We start from the raw sequence: 14,627 nt of genomic DNA, 5'->3' as shown, positions 1-14,627 counted from the left end.
CTGGAAAACCCAGCCGGTGTGTAGTCGGTTTGCCTATTTCACAGTCATGCCATGTTTTGATGATTCACAGTCATACTGAAAGCCATTCGTACATCCTTTCTTCTCCTATGTTATTTCCAAAAATGAGCCTCTATCTTACAACATGCATCTTTGTTATTAGCTCATAAAACACAATCTTTGCATCTCATCCTGAAGGCTATTCAATATTTTCTGTGCAACACTCCAATCCAATGCTGTGGGCAGGATTACTGTTAAATGGATTATAATGTGTTATATTTATATTTCATATCTATAAACAAAACACTCAGAATGTCATTGGGTCACCTCTCAGTCGATAATTCAGTACTTCACAATACAACACAGTGAACTTGTACTTATATCATGGTCACTGGTTTAGAGCTCTTGTGAACCACTTAAAAATACATAGTTGATTTAAATACTTATGAAAGAAAAGGAACTGAATCTCAAGAACCACAGAAAATATAAAGTGCATGACATAGCTAGAGCACAGAAAGACTTTTGTGCAACATTGCCAAGGTTTCAGTCCTAACAGCGCCCAAGAAGATACGGCTTCCAGTATGACCTGCAAACCTGACTTCAGTGCTTATTGAGTCCAATAAGTGAACAAATGTGAAAAGCGACACTATACTTTTCACTTGGGACACCTCACTTGGGCACCTACCACTCAAAGAGTAAAAATACCAATGGGATTCAAACCTTCACAAAAACCAAAGAACTGAGGTAAGATGATAAGCCACTGTGGAAAATATAATTTCACATAGGATATGAGAAGTGCACATACAGAACACACAGTAAGATCAACAGTGAAAGCTATGGGTTATATGTGCCTGACAATTCATAACCAGAGTTTTACAGGAATTTACAATGGGTCACTCAGCACTGTGACTACAGACTAACATACAGCTACTGTGATACACACTGTCTAAAAATGACTTTAAAATGTCTCCAGAAAGTAGGTCCCCACATAATCCTGTTCAACAACCATTCAGGGAAATGTAGCTGACTCACATATTCCCTCTTCAATCCTTCCACAGCATACAGTAAAATTAAAACAAATCCCTGGCACACTTCAGTGAGCACAGAGCAACAGCATCTCTTACATATTCAAGGAGTGCTCTGGTTGTTCTGCGTTTGATCTTGGGTATGTATAAACTGAGTATCCTTTCAAAAATCATGCAATGCAGTAATTTACATTAATGTTCATAACTCTTTCATTATGATCCCTCCATTAAACACCTCTTTCTTTCAAGACAAACACCCAAACACTCAAATACATTTGAGCCCCCTATACACTCAGTGGGAGAAACGTGTCTCTTTGCAACTCCAGAGGGCTACTCTGACATGATGGTAGGATATGACCTCTCATACTGTCTCTATGGGTTGATCAATGGGCCCTTTAACTGAGGAACTTCCTAAATTCAGCCAGAAGTAGATACTTACATTGAAAGACCTAAAAGGCACCTTGTTTGGGACTTTACTGTATAGGTCTGTATCTGCTTAAGATACAGATGTCTGAGCGCTCTCATGAGAGATGTGACAGTCATGCCAGCTTCTTCCACAATAACCCAACAACTCCAGCATGTTCTCAGAAATTGGAGTCTAGGGTTCAACACTGTTTTCAACCTGAGAGGCTTTCACCATACTGCTCCCACACCCCAGCCATCTGTACAGCACTACTGTGGTCTATCCTGAGGCTGGTCTAGCATGAAAACAAAAATACAAGAAGAATCAGAGAACCAGGAAAGCATTCAAGAAGAAACCTGTCTAATCAAAAGGAGATTCTCCTTATTCTGTCCATTATTTATGTTTTTATTTAAATACCATCTAAAATATAACACTTTAAAAGTCACATGAGAAAGAAACATGGACTTCAGGTCTCCTGTTTGCCTAGAAACTTTGCTTTAGAAACTTTGTACTTCTATCTAGAGGTTTCTACTTGTTTCCTGAGAACATGATGATATATGAGAACAAGTTGATGGCTCAGACTTGCTAACACTGAGCTGCCTAAAATCCATCTAACCTATATGTGCAACATTCTCCTCCTGTTAGATGGTTTGAAAGGTCCCCAGCAGGGCTGTGGCACCAGCTAGCTACCACTCTTCCCAAAATTTCTAGACATGAATCAGGGCCCATTCCCAACTAGTAATCTGTAAGAGGTCCCAGTGTCTGGGAGCTCTGCAGTATGAATATGGACTGTTTTTAGCCAGTTGGCCTCAGTACAAGAGAATGGTACCGGGCATACAAATTTCACTAGTAAATGCACACACTTGACGTCAGAACTCAAGCAGGTTAATCTGAGCACTGAGCAGCCATTCCTTAGAAAGAGATCATGACAAAATGACCTTGTTCTGTTCCTTTCATGCTCAGAAATCGAGCTGTTCATTTTAGTGAGTAGATTTAATAAAAAGCATTTTTTATCAATGCTGACTGAAGTTGGCAGCCCAGAGCCAGCAAAACAGGTATGAGTTCCAAAAGCTTATGATTCCCTGGTGAAATGCTGCTGGACTTCAGCCTTCACCAGGGAGATTGGAAAAACCCAGTGGACTAAAGGATCTTAACAGAGAACTAGCCTAGCTGAACTAGACTACCATGCTGTCAGAATGAGAGGTATGCAGTAGGGAAGACTATCATTAGGAATTATGCAAACATATAGTCTCCACTGCAACCTACTTAAGGCCAGCATGTAGAAGGAAGATTAAAAAAAAAAAAGAAAGAGCAGTACCTCATAACAGTGCAGCAAATTTTTCAATTGTTAATTATAACCCAAATCTGTGAGCAAGGATTAGCAAGTTACAAAACTGAAAAGTAATCTCTTCAGAGATATGGAATAATCTATTTTCTCTTTTATTCTTGAATTGCTCTAGCTTGCTTTATTTATCATGGATTAATTTCTATTAATTGCTAAATGACAGATAGCATTATGTGCTGGGTTCTTGGTGACACAAATTAGTACTTAAAGAAATCATGGATCAATACTCCTTTACCCAGGGACCATGTGAGAAGTCACAGGAAAAGGACCATGGAAATTTCTGAACAAGCCAGCAGGACATGTGAAGCTGCATCATGCATGTCCAAGCAACGCATACCATAAATTCTAACTCAGGTCACAGCAAAAAGCCAAGAACAGATTCTACTGAATAACAAAAAAGAATTATAGCATTTTTACAGCATAAGCAATTATTGCACTGTTATCTCAATGAAACTAAAACTGAAACCGACCTTTCTGCTATAAATAATTATATTTGTTACTATAAAGAAGTGACAATTATGGACATTAATGAAACCCAGTCTCCTTTGTACCACTGATATCCTCAAACAAGTTTACTGGCTACCTTATAGGTTTTAAAACTACGATTTGAAAAGAGCTGACCCTCATCATTGTGGCTGGGCTTCGCGAAGCCCTACAACATACAATTCAAGCCTTTATCCAACCCTCAAGCAATTGAAATGATGCTTGTGGCAAGCAAATGAAGGAATGGACAGTAAGTTCCCTTCACGCTCTTTAGACCTTGTGGTCTCACAGTATTTAAAAAGGCTGTATTTTGAACACAGCATTTCAGAATACTAGTGAGTTAGTAATGCTACTTGAACACGTATTGTTACACTATTTCAACATAACCATTTCTTTATCATATATCCACCAAATATCCAGACCAAATATCCATAGCTCTGGAAAAGCCAGAGTTCACTTTTCATTTTATTGGGAAGCTTTCCACTGGTTAATCTACAGTTCTGGTATTTCTCTCCTCAGGTGTGTCTGCATAAGTTTTTTTTTTTCTCTCATTATTGCATTACTATGTAAAGTCACTGGGAACAGAAGGAAATTACAGTAACATGCTAGCATTACATAATGTGCAAGGTAGGAATTGTGAGAGGACAAAGCTAAAAGTACAGATATTGTAATGCCTTTATTTCCATGTGCCGTTGCCATCTTTCTGCCCACACAGAACACTAACACATCTCTTACTGTGCAAATCAGCATTCTCCCATTTCAAAACTCACTTTTTCATGTGTCCTGAATTTATAATCATACCCATGAAATCTGCCTCCATAATTCACACATAAGAGTTAATGCTGCACTCTTACCATGCAACACAGAAACTCAGACTGAGATACCAGTACCTCTTCTTTGAGAAGAGGACTGCAACTTTGAGGCCCAGGCCTGTGGCTGCCATGTGCTCACAATATCAATGCAAGTGGTTTGTGTTATTTTTGAAGTTATGGAAAATACCCTAAAACTTTTTTATTCTGAGTTTTTGAAACCCTGCTACTTTCTGAGTTCCAGTGGTATCTGCCATGAGTTTCCAAACACCCTGTCTAGCTTGCTAGTTTTTTGGTTTTTTTTTTTTGTTTTTTTTTTATTTCCTGATTGCCAGGGAAACAATTTAATCTGCTGATCTCCTGACCAGTTGAGTGTTTTTTGTAAAGATGGTACAGTTCAAGAATAGGCAGTGTCTTCTCTGGAAGGCTGTCTTTCAGACGGGAGGATCCTGAAAAATCACTCTTAGGCTTCAGATGACCCCATTTCTTCACACGGAAGCATATGCATGACCTAACTGATGTGGCACAGGGAGTGAAAACACCTGCTGCCAGCAGAAACGGAAGGGAGTAGAAACAGTGACAAAGCAGAGACAATGGTCAGACATGAGGAAGGCTGATCCTCATAGCACCAGTCATACTGAAGGAAAGAGATGAGGCCCTAAGACATATACTCCTGCCTTGTAATGTGTGCGGCAGGAAGACAACTGTGACCTCTGTTTTGCGTGTAGTGCATGGTCCTTCTGGCAGGAACTGCTGCATCACATAGGAGTCTTTGCATTTCAAAGGTGATGCCCTCAGTTTAACTTACTGCTAGTCAGTGGGTAGGAATTGGGTGTCTTCCGTCATTCAATTAAAAATTATTACACTATTAGTGCTGATGAAATGGTTAAACCATATATGGAATGAAGTAGTCCCTGGACTTGGGTTGACAAAGGTTTTTTTTTACACAATGCATCTTCCTTTGAATCGTGCTGTTCCTATTCCAGGGACTGTGTGCAGAAGGCCTTCATTCCACCTGAGACAATGAACCAAGTATTTAAAGGGTGCCTCTAAAGGTCTGCATAAGGCCAATAAGAAGTCTAAATCTCTGTGGAATTTAAGCAATCTGAACATCTAATGAAGACTTCCTCTAATGAAGCAGTAGAAAGGAGTGCTTATCACTTTAAATAACATGTTTGAAATGTCTACGTTTACTTTCAGTTGTAATGCAAAATACTTAATAGCTTATTATTGCCTTCTGAGCTGAAATACACATTATTTCTTCAGGGTAGAGAGATTAAAAGTACATTTCAAAATTAAGCACTTCAAGTGAAGAGATGTTTGCTATATTTTCCCAGTAGAGTTCTTATTTATGCATATTGAAGAAGACAAAGATGACAAAGGGCATGCATGGAGAGTACACAGATTGCCCTAACTCTAGAACAGTCAGCTTTCAACTTACATAATTCAAAGTTTATTTACTTCCTTCTGCATGTTTCTTTAAGGTACTTTTAAATTATACTAGTTGGCAATTGCTGCAGTTCTCCCTCTCCTGTCTGGGTTTTGCAGCCCTAGGTGCTGCTGGACTGACCCCACATACTCAGAGCAGAAGTACTCTGGCATCCCAAAGTATTACGTCCACAGGGCTTTTCTAGCTGACATATTTGGTCATCCTGTTCTCTTGCTATAGACTGGAAGAGGAAAGTACCAACTGCCTTTGGTATCTCTAAGAGGAGAAAGGCTGGCTGAGTGGGCTATTAGCTGGTCAGAAGGGTTTAATGGGGCAAATCCAGATGAGCCAAACTCTGTAATGTAATATGAAAAAGAGATCAGGAGGCAGAGTAGAGCCTGGATGTTCTTGCCTTCTCTCTTATTCATCTTGCTCCCTTCCCCAGCCTGCTGCTCCCAGGGTGCTTGCTATTGACAGGTGGTTCCGGTGTTATCTGGGCCAAAATCTTTGGGATGTTTACTGCTAAAGTTTTTTGAGGATGTTGCAAAGAACAGCAGGAGGAGGTGGTACGGGGACAACATTTTGCTGCTTATGTAAACAGATAAAAGGAGTGGAAACACTTGACCTTTATCATGGCAAGACTGCATAGAAATAGGTGCAACAAAGAAAACTTGCTTCTCCCCACTGAAGCTAAAAACTTGCAGGAAAACTTTTTCAGAGAAGGTCACAAGAACCTTTTATAATGGAACATGGTAAACAACCTAAAGCTTTTTCTAACACAGATGAATATATAAGTAAAACTAAATACATGCAGTCACTGAGCATTACAGTTCTCATTTCTGTGTATAAGCCACATCTTTGCAATAAATTAGCATTCCATAGTTGAAGTATATGGATATACATTTGCAGACAATTTGGCCCCCGAGTCTTCTAAACTTTAGGCTGATTTGCCCTGAAGAAGTAAAAGATACAAATGTCACTGCCTTGGAAGAGTGACTCACCCCTCAACAGATGTTGAAGAGCCCTCATAGAAAAAATTATTTGCATTTGTATGCTTTTTATACAAATTCTTTAAAACTTCACTGACTCCTACATACACATATCTGAAAAAAAGAGAATATCCTCAGTAAGATATATACTATACAATTTCCACAGAGCCATCACCTTAAATTAAACTTTTCTTGTTTAATTTAAGCCTTGCAAATTACAGTCACTCTAAAAATCAAAATAGCTTAGCCAGCTGTTAAAGAAGTACATACATTCATCACTACTGAATGCATTACTGCTTTAAACATATATAATTCCAAAATAATCTCCTCGAAATAAACACAGCAAGAGCCATAAAACATGCTGAACCTGAAATTGAAGACAAAGCAAGCAGTATTTGTTGTATTAAAAATCTGACAAAATACATTTTAATCATGTCTAGTCCTATGAATTCTCAAACAACCTGGAATGCCATTTGGCCTTCATGATTAATGTGTACTTTATCACTGTAAACAGAGCTTTTTGAACATTTCTATAAAGACCTTTTGAATCAACATTTAAACAATCAGCATTGCTCCTTCTCTCCTTTTATGCTGTGGTGGTTGTGTGTAGATTCTAAATGGCAAAAGATATCAGGATTTTTCATATTTAAGCAGAGAAAAAGAATCTAATCACAATAAAAAGCTGGAATTCTGAATGACCTAAGGTATCAGCTTTGTTGACTTGAAGGGTAGAATTTGTGCTCTCCTTATTCATCTCAGAAATTAAAGAATTTTATGTATCATAGTTGATGTGTTGATCAATAAAACAACAACAATCACTTACACTGCGAGTTTAGCGCAGTTTCAAAAATCTGCATTAACCAAGCCAGTAGCTGTAGCAGAATCAATAGACAAGGCATCCTGCTTAGTGGTGTCGATAAATGAAGTATGACTAAACTTTTAGCACCCAACGAATACAGATTAACATGATAAAATCCACATGCAGAATGTGTTCTGCAAGCAATGTGCTTGAGAGTGGAATGCACAGGAAAATGTTAGAAGTATGAAGAAATTCCTACTTTCATTTTCACTCTCTGCTTCACTCAGCATTTACACTGAGTTTGCAGTCAGCTTTGCAGTCAGCATTCATGTTCTTTTAAGACCTGTTGCAAAGGACCTCAGTAAATTTGCTGCTGTGTGTTCATCTATCAGTTCTATAGCTTCATGTCACTTTAAATCTCTCCTCCTATTTTCCTAACCACTCATCCACTTATTTGGCACACTTTAATCTCCTAATGAGCTCCTTTCTATTGTCAGTGAAGTTTCTGATATGTCACTACTGCTATAGGAGTCAATCATCTTTAGTTTATGATGCAGATAAAAGGAATGAAACCATTTTTTTATTAATGGTCTAATATGTTCATGTTTAAACAACGACTCCAACTGGTATTATTTTAATCCAGATTCTTGAATTCAGGAGTACACTAAGCTTTGTGAGATAAGGTAAGACAAACATCCAGTAATTCTGTTTCTAATCTAACCTGCTAAATCATTGTCATTAAATGTGCTCTAATGTTTTCTGCTTTTTTCATCAGGTGGTTTGGACTTCCCCAAAGTGTTACATTTTCTTTTTAAAAAGCTGTCCGAATGACCAATTGGATAGCATTTCCTAAATGCATACCTATGAAAACATAATATATATAGCTAATAGTAAAAAAAGGAATTATATGAAAGGCTGAATATTCTTAGGAAACCCAAACAACATTATTTTCATTCATGCATATATGAGAATACCAGATCTGTATTTCCCAAACAGAACTTATCAAAAACCTTATCATCAGGATGAAAATACTTATAGTCACTCAGTATAGACGGAAGCTCTTCCTACAATAATGAAAGAATTAACAAGGATACACAATGAGCCAAACCGAAAACCATCCTAAAGCTGGTTTTCCAGGTTAATTTTTAAAATTATTATTTCTGCTATCATGGTCAAATACATGTAAATACTTTATGAATGTGACATACTGTTAAAACTGGCTAACTTACTAAGAGTTGACTATCTTAAATCTGTGAAGTAAACAAGAAAACTGAATATTAAAGACAGTAGCTCAGCATAAAAAATGTGATATGCCCTTGAACTTATAACACTGCAGTAAGCAATTACCTTAAAGAAGCCACCCACACAACAGAACTATGGCTTTGTTCCTTATCTTCAAAGAACAAGCCACTTGCATCTGGATCAAATCCTTTAAACAATACACGAACACTCAACATCAAAGCACTTGCATTTTCTTCAGTAATTTAATTTAATTAGAGCTAATACAGACACGAATTTAGACACTGATTGCTGTGTAGAAAATCCCCAGCAAACATGTTCAAGAAATTAATCAATTTGGTTTTAATTTTATAAAGATTTTTTCCCCCAGTACCTGACAGGAGCGCCTCTGCTCTGTGCAGGTTTCAGCAAGACTGTCACAGTGCTGTCAGTTTGATTCAAAGGTGTTTCAAGTTCATATGGTGGCATAGAGGGTGCTAGAATAAGAAAAGAAAAGAAGCAAATAAAATCATTATTCCTGTGTTTCCTCTCTCAAGAGCTGTATCTTTATTTGAATATGTAATTTTAAAGGTTTCTTCAAATACAAAGACCACACTGTAAGTCTAAGATACTTTGTGTTAAAATGCAAGTGTGAGACAACTTTTAAATAACTTCAGGAAAAAAATAACAAACAAATCCCAAACAAAGAAATGCCGGTTCACTGCCAATTTCAAGACAGGAAACAGAGACTAGCAGGACTAAGTTCGCAGAAAGTATTGAGAATCCATGACTTGGAAATGAAAAGTTATCTTGAGAACAGTATCTGCAAATGAGCATGCAGTGACTATAGTTTTTGAAACAGAGCCCAGCTTTCTCAATATGTCAGTTGTATCAGGATGCACTCAGAATTTCTCATTCCTGGAATTTTAACTAGTGCTATAACTGTCCTGGGTCTATTGTCCACCACAGACATAATTTACAATGATGAAGCAGAATTATCACCACGATAATTCTTAGTTTCAAGCCACACTCAGCACTTTTGCAAACAGTGTCTTCATTAAAGAATTACAGTTGTGATTAAAACAAATGATGCCTCAGTTATTGTCTTTTATTGTTGCTACTTTCTTCAGTGCTATCCTCTAGTCCCATTTTTATCACTACATTGGATGGATGGCTACTCAGTTAATTGGTTGTTTGACAGCCTGTCGTATCCCTATTGTCCAGTTGTTAATGATAATACACATTTAACAGATTTAAAGGCTATAGAAGCAAAAAGTGGCCATTGCAATGGTCTTTTCTGACCACAAGAATAATGCAGGGCAATGAACTTCCCTAAACTAATTCCCACTTGAAAGAGAAAATACATTTGGTGGGGGAGAACATCTTTTCCTCAGCAGATTCTTCCAAAGGCTAATTATATTCCACATGTTGAATGTGGAGACCCATTTGACATCTCAATTCATCTGTTTCTTCTTCCAGTCACTGGATACGTTTTGTGTACCATAACAATGAAGATACTCAAGAGTGTATTATGCTCCACATATAGATAATATCAACCTCTAGGCTCCTCCAGCAAATTAAATAGCTCCAACAATGTGAGTCTTTCTTTCACGTGTATTTTCCAATCATTTTCACCTTCCCAGTAGTACCTGCATCTACTTGAAAGGTAAATTAACTTCTCTCTCCTTATCCATATTGCCCTACGTATGCAAGTAAGGACTGCATTAACAGTTTATTGTGGAACTCCTCAGTGAGTTGTGAAAACATTAACATCTTCATTGCTTTTCACTGATATTTACCAGTCTTGAAATACTTCACAGATTAAAAAAAAAATTAATCTTCAAAAACTTCCTTGTAAGCTGAGCAGGTTTTATTCTGTTTACAACTCTGGATATAAGGCACAATCATTTAAATTAATCATTTTAAGTAATTTGGATACCCACTTAAAGGCATAGTATTACACAGTATTTTAAAGATTAAGGGACAGTTTACAGTTTTGAATATCAGACTTGTTCATGTAATGCCCCATTCTCAACCTGACCATCCTGAAAATAAGGATGGAGATAACTGCATCTCCAAAAAGCTGAAGTTCAGAGTATGAACTCTGAACATTATTGGAATACCTGTCATTTCTTGCCCTTGGTCTCCTGCCCCCATCTTAACAAGTCTTTTAATTTTCCTAATTTACGACTTCTAAGTCCCTACTTGCTCTCTTTACTAATTTCAGTGTCCCTATCAAGACCAAAACTGTCTTCCTATGCCAGATAGGATTTTTGGTTCTCCCCGCCACACCCTTTAGTCCTGGCTACTTTTTCTCTTCTCCATTTTCTCCTGTCTAGGTTATGACTCTTCCTTCTCCACACTGCCCATGTGTAAAGAAGGAACGTATCAATAAACAGAGAAAACAGGAAATATTCTTCCTGTACACAGTTTTTGTAACTGCACACCCTGGTCTTCAGCAGCAGAAAGCTCAGAAGTACTCAAAGGTAGATTACGAGTTGATGAACACAGAGGCAAGGCTCTAAAAGCTTGGAGAACTTAAATATGCTTAGTGAACATGGCAGCTGTAGTGACATAACGCTGCTCAATTCTGTTGAGTTTCCACCATTGTGTGCAAACTGCAACATTTACAAGTTGCCTGAACTGAACAGATTTTCGGAGTGATGGCTGAGAGTAATGTCTCTCTTGCTAAATATTTAAATCCCCATTTGAAAGCACTTCAGTAAAAACTCTGGTCCTCAGAGTTTTTAATTATGTCAGCCGTGTCCCTGAAATGGATGAAATTCTTCTCAGAATGAAAGGCAGCATACAAAATTTCAGTATCCACAGCTGACTTTTCAGGAAGTTACACGTAACAGAAAACAGTCTTCTAATAGAGTGCCCATCAATTTTGATAGCATGTACTGCTACAAGTTCTGCCTTTGGTAATATGTAGATGAAGATCACTTCATCCGTCAGTGTCAATCACACAACTGTAGAATAAAACACAGCAACGATTTACAGTACAGAACAGCAATACTCAAATCACTTAAGACAGGAAATTTAGAGATTTTTATTCAGAAGAAAATACCATCCAGAGTTAGACAAAGTAAAATGCAGAAATTGGTCAGAATGCACTGTTGCCATTAAGCAGCTGAAGCAGTTTTATCTCACATCTGTCCAAACAAGAGAGCACTGGCCACATGAAAGAGCCTAAAAGCCTTCCAGTGAGACAATGAAATTACAGACCAACAGCGCTGCAAAGAGGGTACCATATTCAACAGCTAAAATGTCAGTTGTTCATTTTTCAATTATATTAAAAAAATATGCATTTTGTTTCTATTTTAAATTCATCAAGATATTGGTTTTAACTTCCTATGGACAAGTCACAAACATTCCTTGTTACTACAGTAACTAACAGGAAGCAATCAGAGAGTGGGGTGCAGACAAGACAGTTTGCAGAACCTCGCCACATGGCAACTTGGAGGTTAGCCTCACTCCCTACATGACTGCAGTGTCTATTCCCACTAATGAATTTTTTTTGTGACATATAATTTTAGATAAAGACAACTTAAGATCTGGTACTATTCCCAATTGTCCAGGTTTTCATCCATGCTCAATATCTCCTTCATTCCTCATTCTAATAAGAGCTGATCCTGCCATCCCAATGCATATAAAGTTTTGCTGTGTCGGAAATTGATTTCTGATGGAGAAACTTTCTGCTCAGTAGAGGAAAGGGGATGGAAAATGAACTCCATTTTTACTAATCAGTGTTAATTCTGTTTAGATGTCCCATAAAGAGTAATTGTCTCACTCGAAAATTAAAAACTTTTTTTTTTCTCCACAAACACCAGTATTGGCAGTAACTTTCACTTTAAAACTAAAGGGCATTAACTGCCCTTTCCTATAGGAAAGAAGAAATCACTCTATTTCTGATTAACACTTGTTAGTTTTTTTCATTCCAGTGAGGGCAGAAAATGAGGGATGGGGAAAAGTACACAGAATGAGAGTAAAAGGCAAAGAAGACTTTGGACCCAAAAGCTTTCCTTTATCCTTTCTGAAAAGCACAGTTGACCACAGATAGATAAGGCAATTTTCTATAAATATTATCGAGGGGCTATAGTTCAACTGCCAGTTTAATTCCAAAGCAGAACTGTAGTGAAGTGAAGAAGAAAGGGATTTCAACTGTAACTTTGGAAAACATTTTGTCCTCAATTACATAAGCATTTTAGAGGATGTAATAGTATTGCATCCCGACAACCAGAGAAACGAAGTGTTCCTCTGCCTCTGGGAGGGCTTTAAAATATTGCTCAAGGATCTGCAGAAGTGACAGAGTCACACTGCTGTTATTTGAAAACCGCTAGTCCTGATGTTCTTGTCTAATACAGTTTCATATTCACTTCAGTCCACACGCCTGCTAGGAACATATGCAGACTGGCAGTTAACTACACTTTCTAAGCGAGCACTAGATGTATAGTATTTCTGCTCTACTCTCAATTGTTCATGGCTCATTAAAGAGATTTTCCAGCACTGTTACTGTACTAATTTAGAATCATGTCAAGGCTGACTAAGCTCTGAATGAAACCCTCATCTTCAGGTCCAAAAAACCCTATGCTAAATGCTGCAACTGCAGCTGGCAGTGGCTGCAACACATAATTCATACGGTTTCTTGAGTGATATGTTACAGTTGTGAACAGGAATTTCAAACTATTAGCTAATATTGAAACACTTGGAAGTTTTTCAAATATGGTAATATATGTCACTTTAACATCTTCAGGGATGAACATGTTTTTTTACTTTTTCAGTTTGCTGCTTGTTAAATTATAAAGAGGATGTAAACAACAAAAGAATTATCCAACTCATTATCATAAGAAAATAAGATATTCTTTGATCAAGTACCTGATATTTTAGTGGTGAACTGATTTGTTATTGGAGGTCCAAACCCTTTAGCTGTGCTGGCTCTGATGGTAAAAGAGTAGGTAGTGCCAGGATACAGTCCAAAAAAGAGATAGTGCGTTTCATTTCCTAGCTTTGAGACTCGTCCACTTTGATTGGATAAATCTATTTCTGGGTCAAAGGAACTCACTGCTTTGTAGGTGATCTGCAAAAGAATAAGAAAGTTATAAACTGCCTTGAGGAGATGGACAGAGATTGCATCTTTATCCAGTAAACCCTTCTGATGTATGCGCTGTCAGACATTTTGCGATAAGCTATCTTACTCTCTTATACTCTTCAAATCCCGAATCCCACGAAGGGACACAGAAACTCAGTCCTAACTGGTATGAGTTATTACTTCTATAGATACAGAGACTTAGAGGCAGCTAGATTACAACTCTAAACGACGGGTTTAGGCTTACAATAATTCCTTCAAGATGTTAGCTTTAACTGTGTTATACTTTGAATTCATCTTACTGTTGGTTTTGATCAGCAACAGTAACAAAACCAAAACAACCAGGTAAAAACTGAGAAGTGAACAACATGGGGTGTAGCCCCCCAGTTCCAGCTGACTTAATTGTAATTACACTTTGCCCTGAATAAGGAAGTCCATAAAAGATAAGAAGTGCAGCTTAAGGCAGTTTTTTCAGAAACTGGGTAAAGCTTCTATTTTAGTCTGAAGCTTAGCTATTACATTTGCTAATTTGGAATTTTTTAGGTTATTATATTGTACCTAGGTCAGATACTCATTTGGAGTAAAGGAGAGATAAAATGTTAAGTAATATATGCAGAGTGTATACTGTATCCTCAGTTTGATTCAAACAGTATTTTTAGCTTTCATTAGAAATGTTAATATAAGTTCACAGTAAAACTTGATCCAGATTTCTTCTATTAATTACCGATTTCTTTGCACTGTAATGAGAATTTAAAAATAAGAAAACCATAAAAAAATTAAAAAGTAAAAATTATTCATCCCTCCTTTTTACTTTTAAAGTTTCATTTTTATGCAAATAATTCCAGCATCCTCATTATATAAAGTGATAATTGACATCCTTTTTGCTATGTTTACTCCACATCATTATAATTAAGAAGACACATAATACAATACATAGAACATCCAAGTGTTGGCATTACACACCTCAAAACCGTGCAATTTCCTAAAACCTCTGACTTAATGAAAATTGATTTTTATATGACCCATATAGTATAACATCAA

General features: G+C 37.2%; 1 protein-coding gene across 10 annotated transcripts in view; it reads right to left on the bottom strand.

Moving 5' to 3' along the window:
• Window positions 1-14,627, bottom strand: part of PTPRM (protein tyrosine phosphatase, receptor type M) — a 422,377-nt gene that overhangs the window by 200,436 nt on the left and 207,314 nt on the right. For all 10 annotated transcript variants that reach the window (XM_027676337.1, XM_027676347.1, XM_027676366.1 and 7 more), the window contains exons 10-11: window positions 13,376-13,577; window positions 8,892-8,994 (exon numbers count right to left, since the gene is read on the bottom strand). In XM_027676337.1, the coding sequence (XP_027532138.1) occupies window positions 8,892-8,994; window positions 13,376-13,577 (305 nt within the window). The remainder of the gene's footprint in view (window positions 1-8,891; window positions 8,995-13,375; window positions 13,578-14,627) is intronic.

The sequence above is a fragment of the Neopelma chrysocephalum genome, unplaced genomic scaffold (assembly GCF_003984885.1).
Source record: "Neopelma chrysocephalum unplaced genomic scaffold, ASM398488v2 Primary Assembly neopelma1_22, whole genome shotgun sequence".
Classification (NCBI taxonomy): domain Eukaryota; kingdom Metazoa; phylum Chordata; class Aves; order Passeriformes; family Pipridae; genus Neopelma; species Neopelma chrysocephalum.
This window is presented reverse-complemented; position numbering and strand designations above follow the sequence as displayed.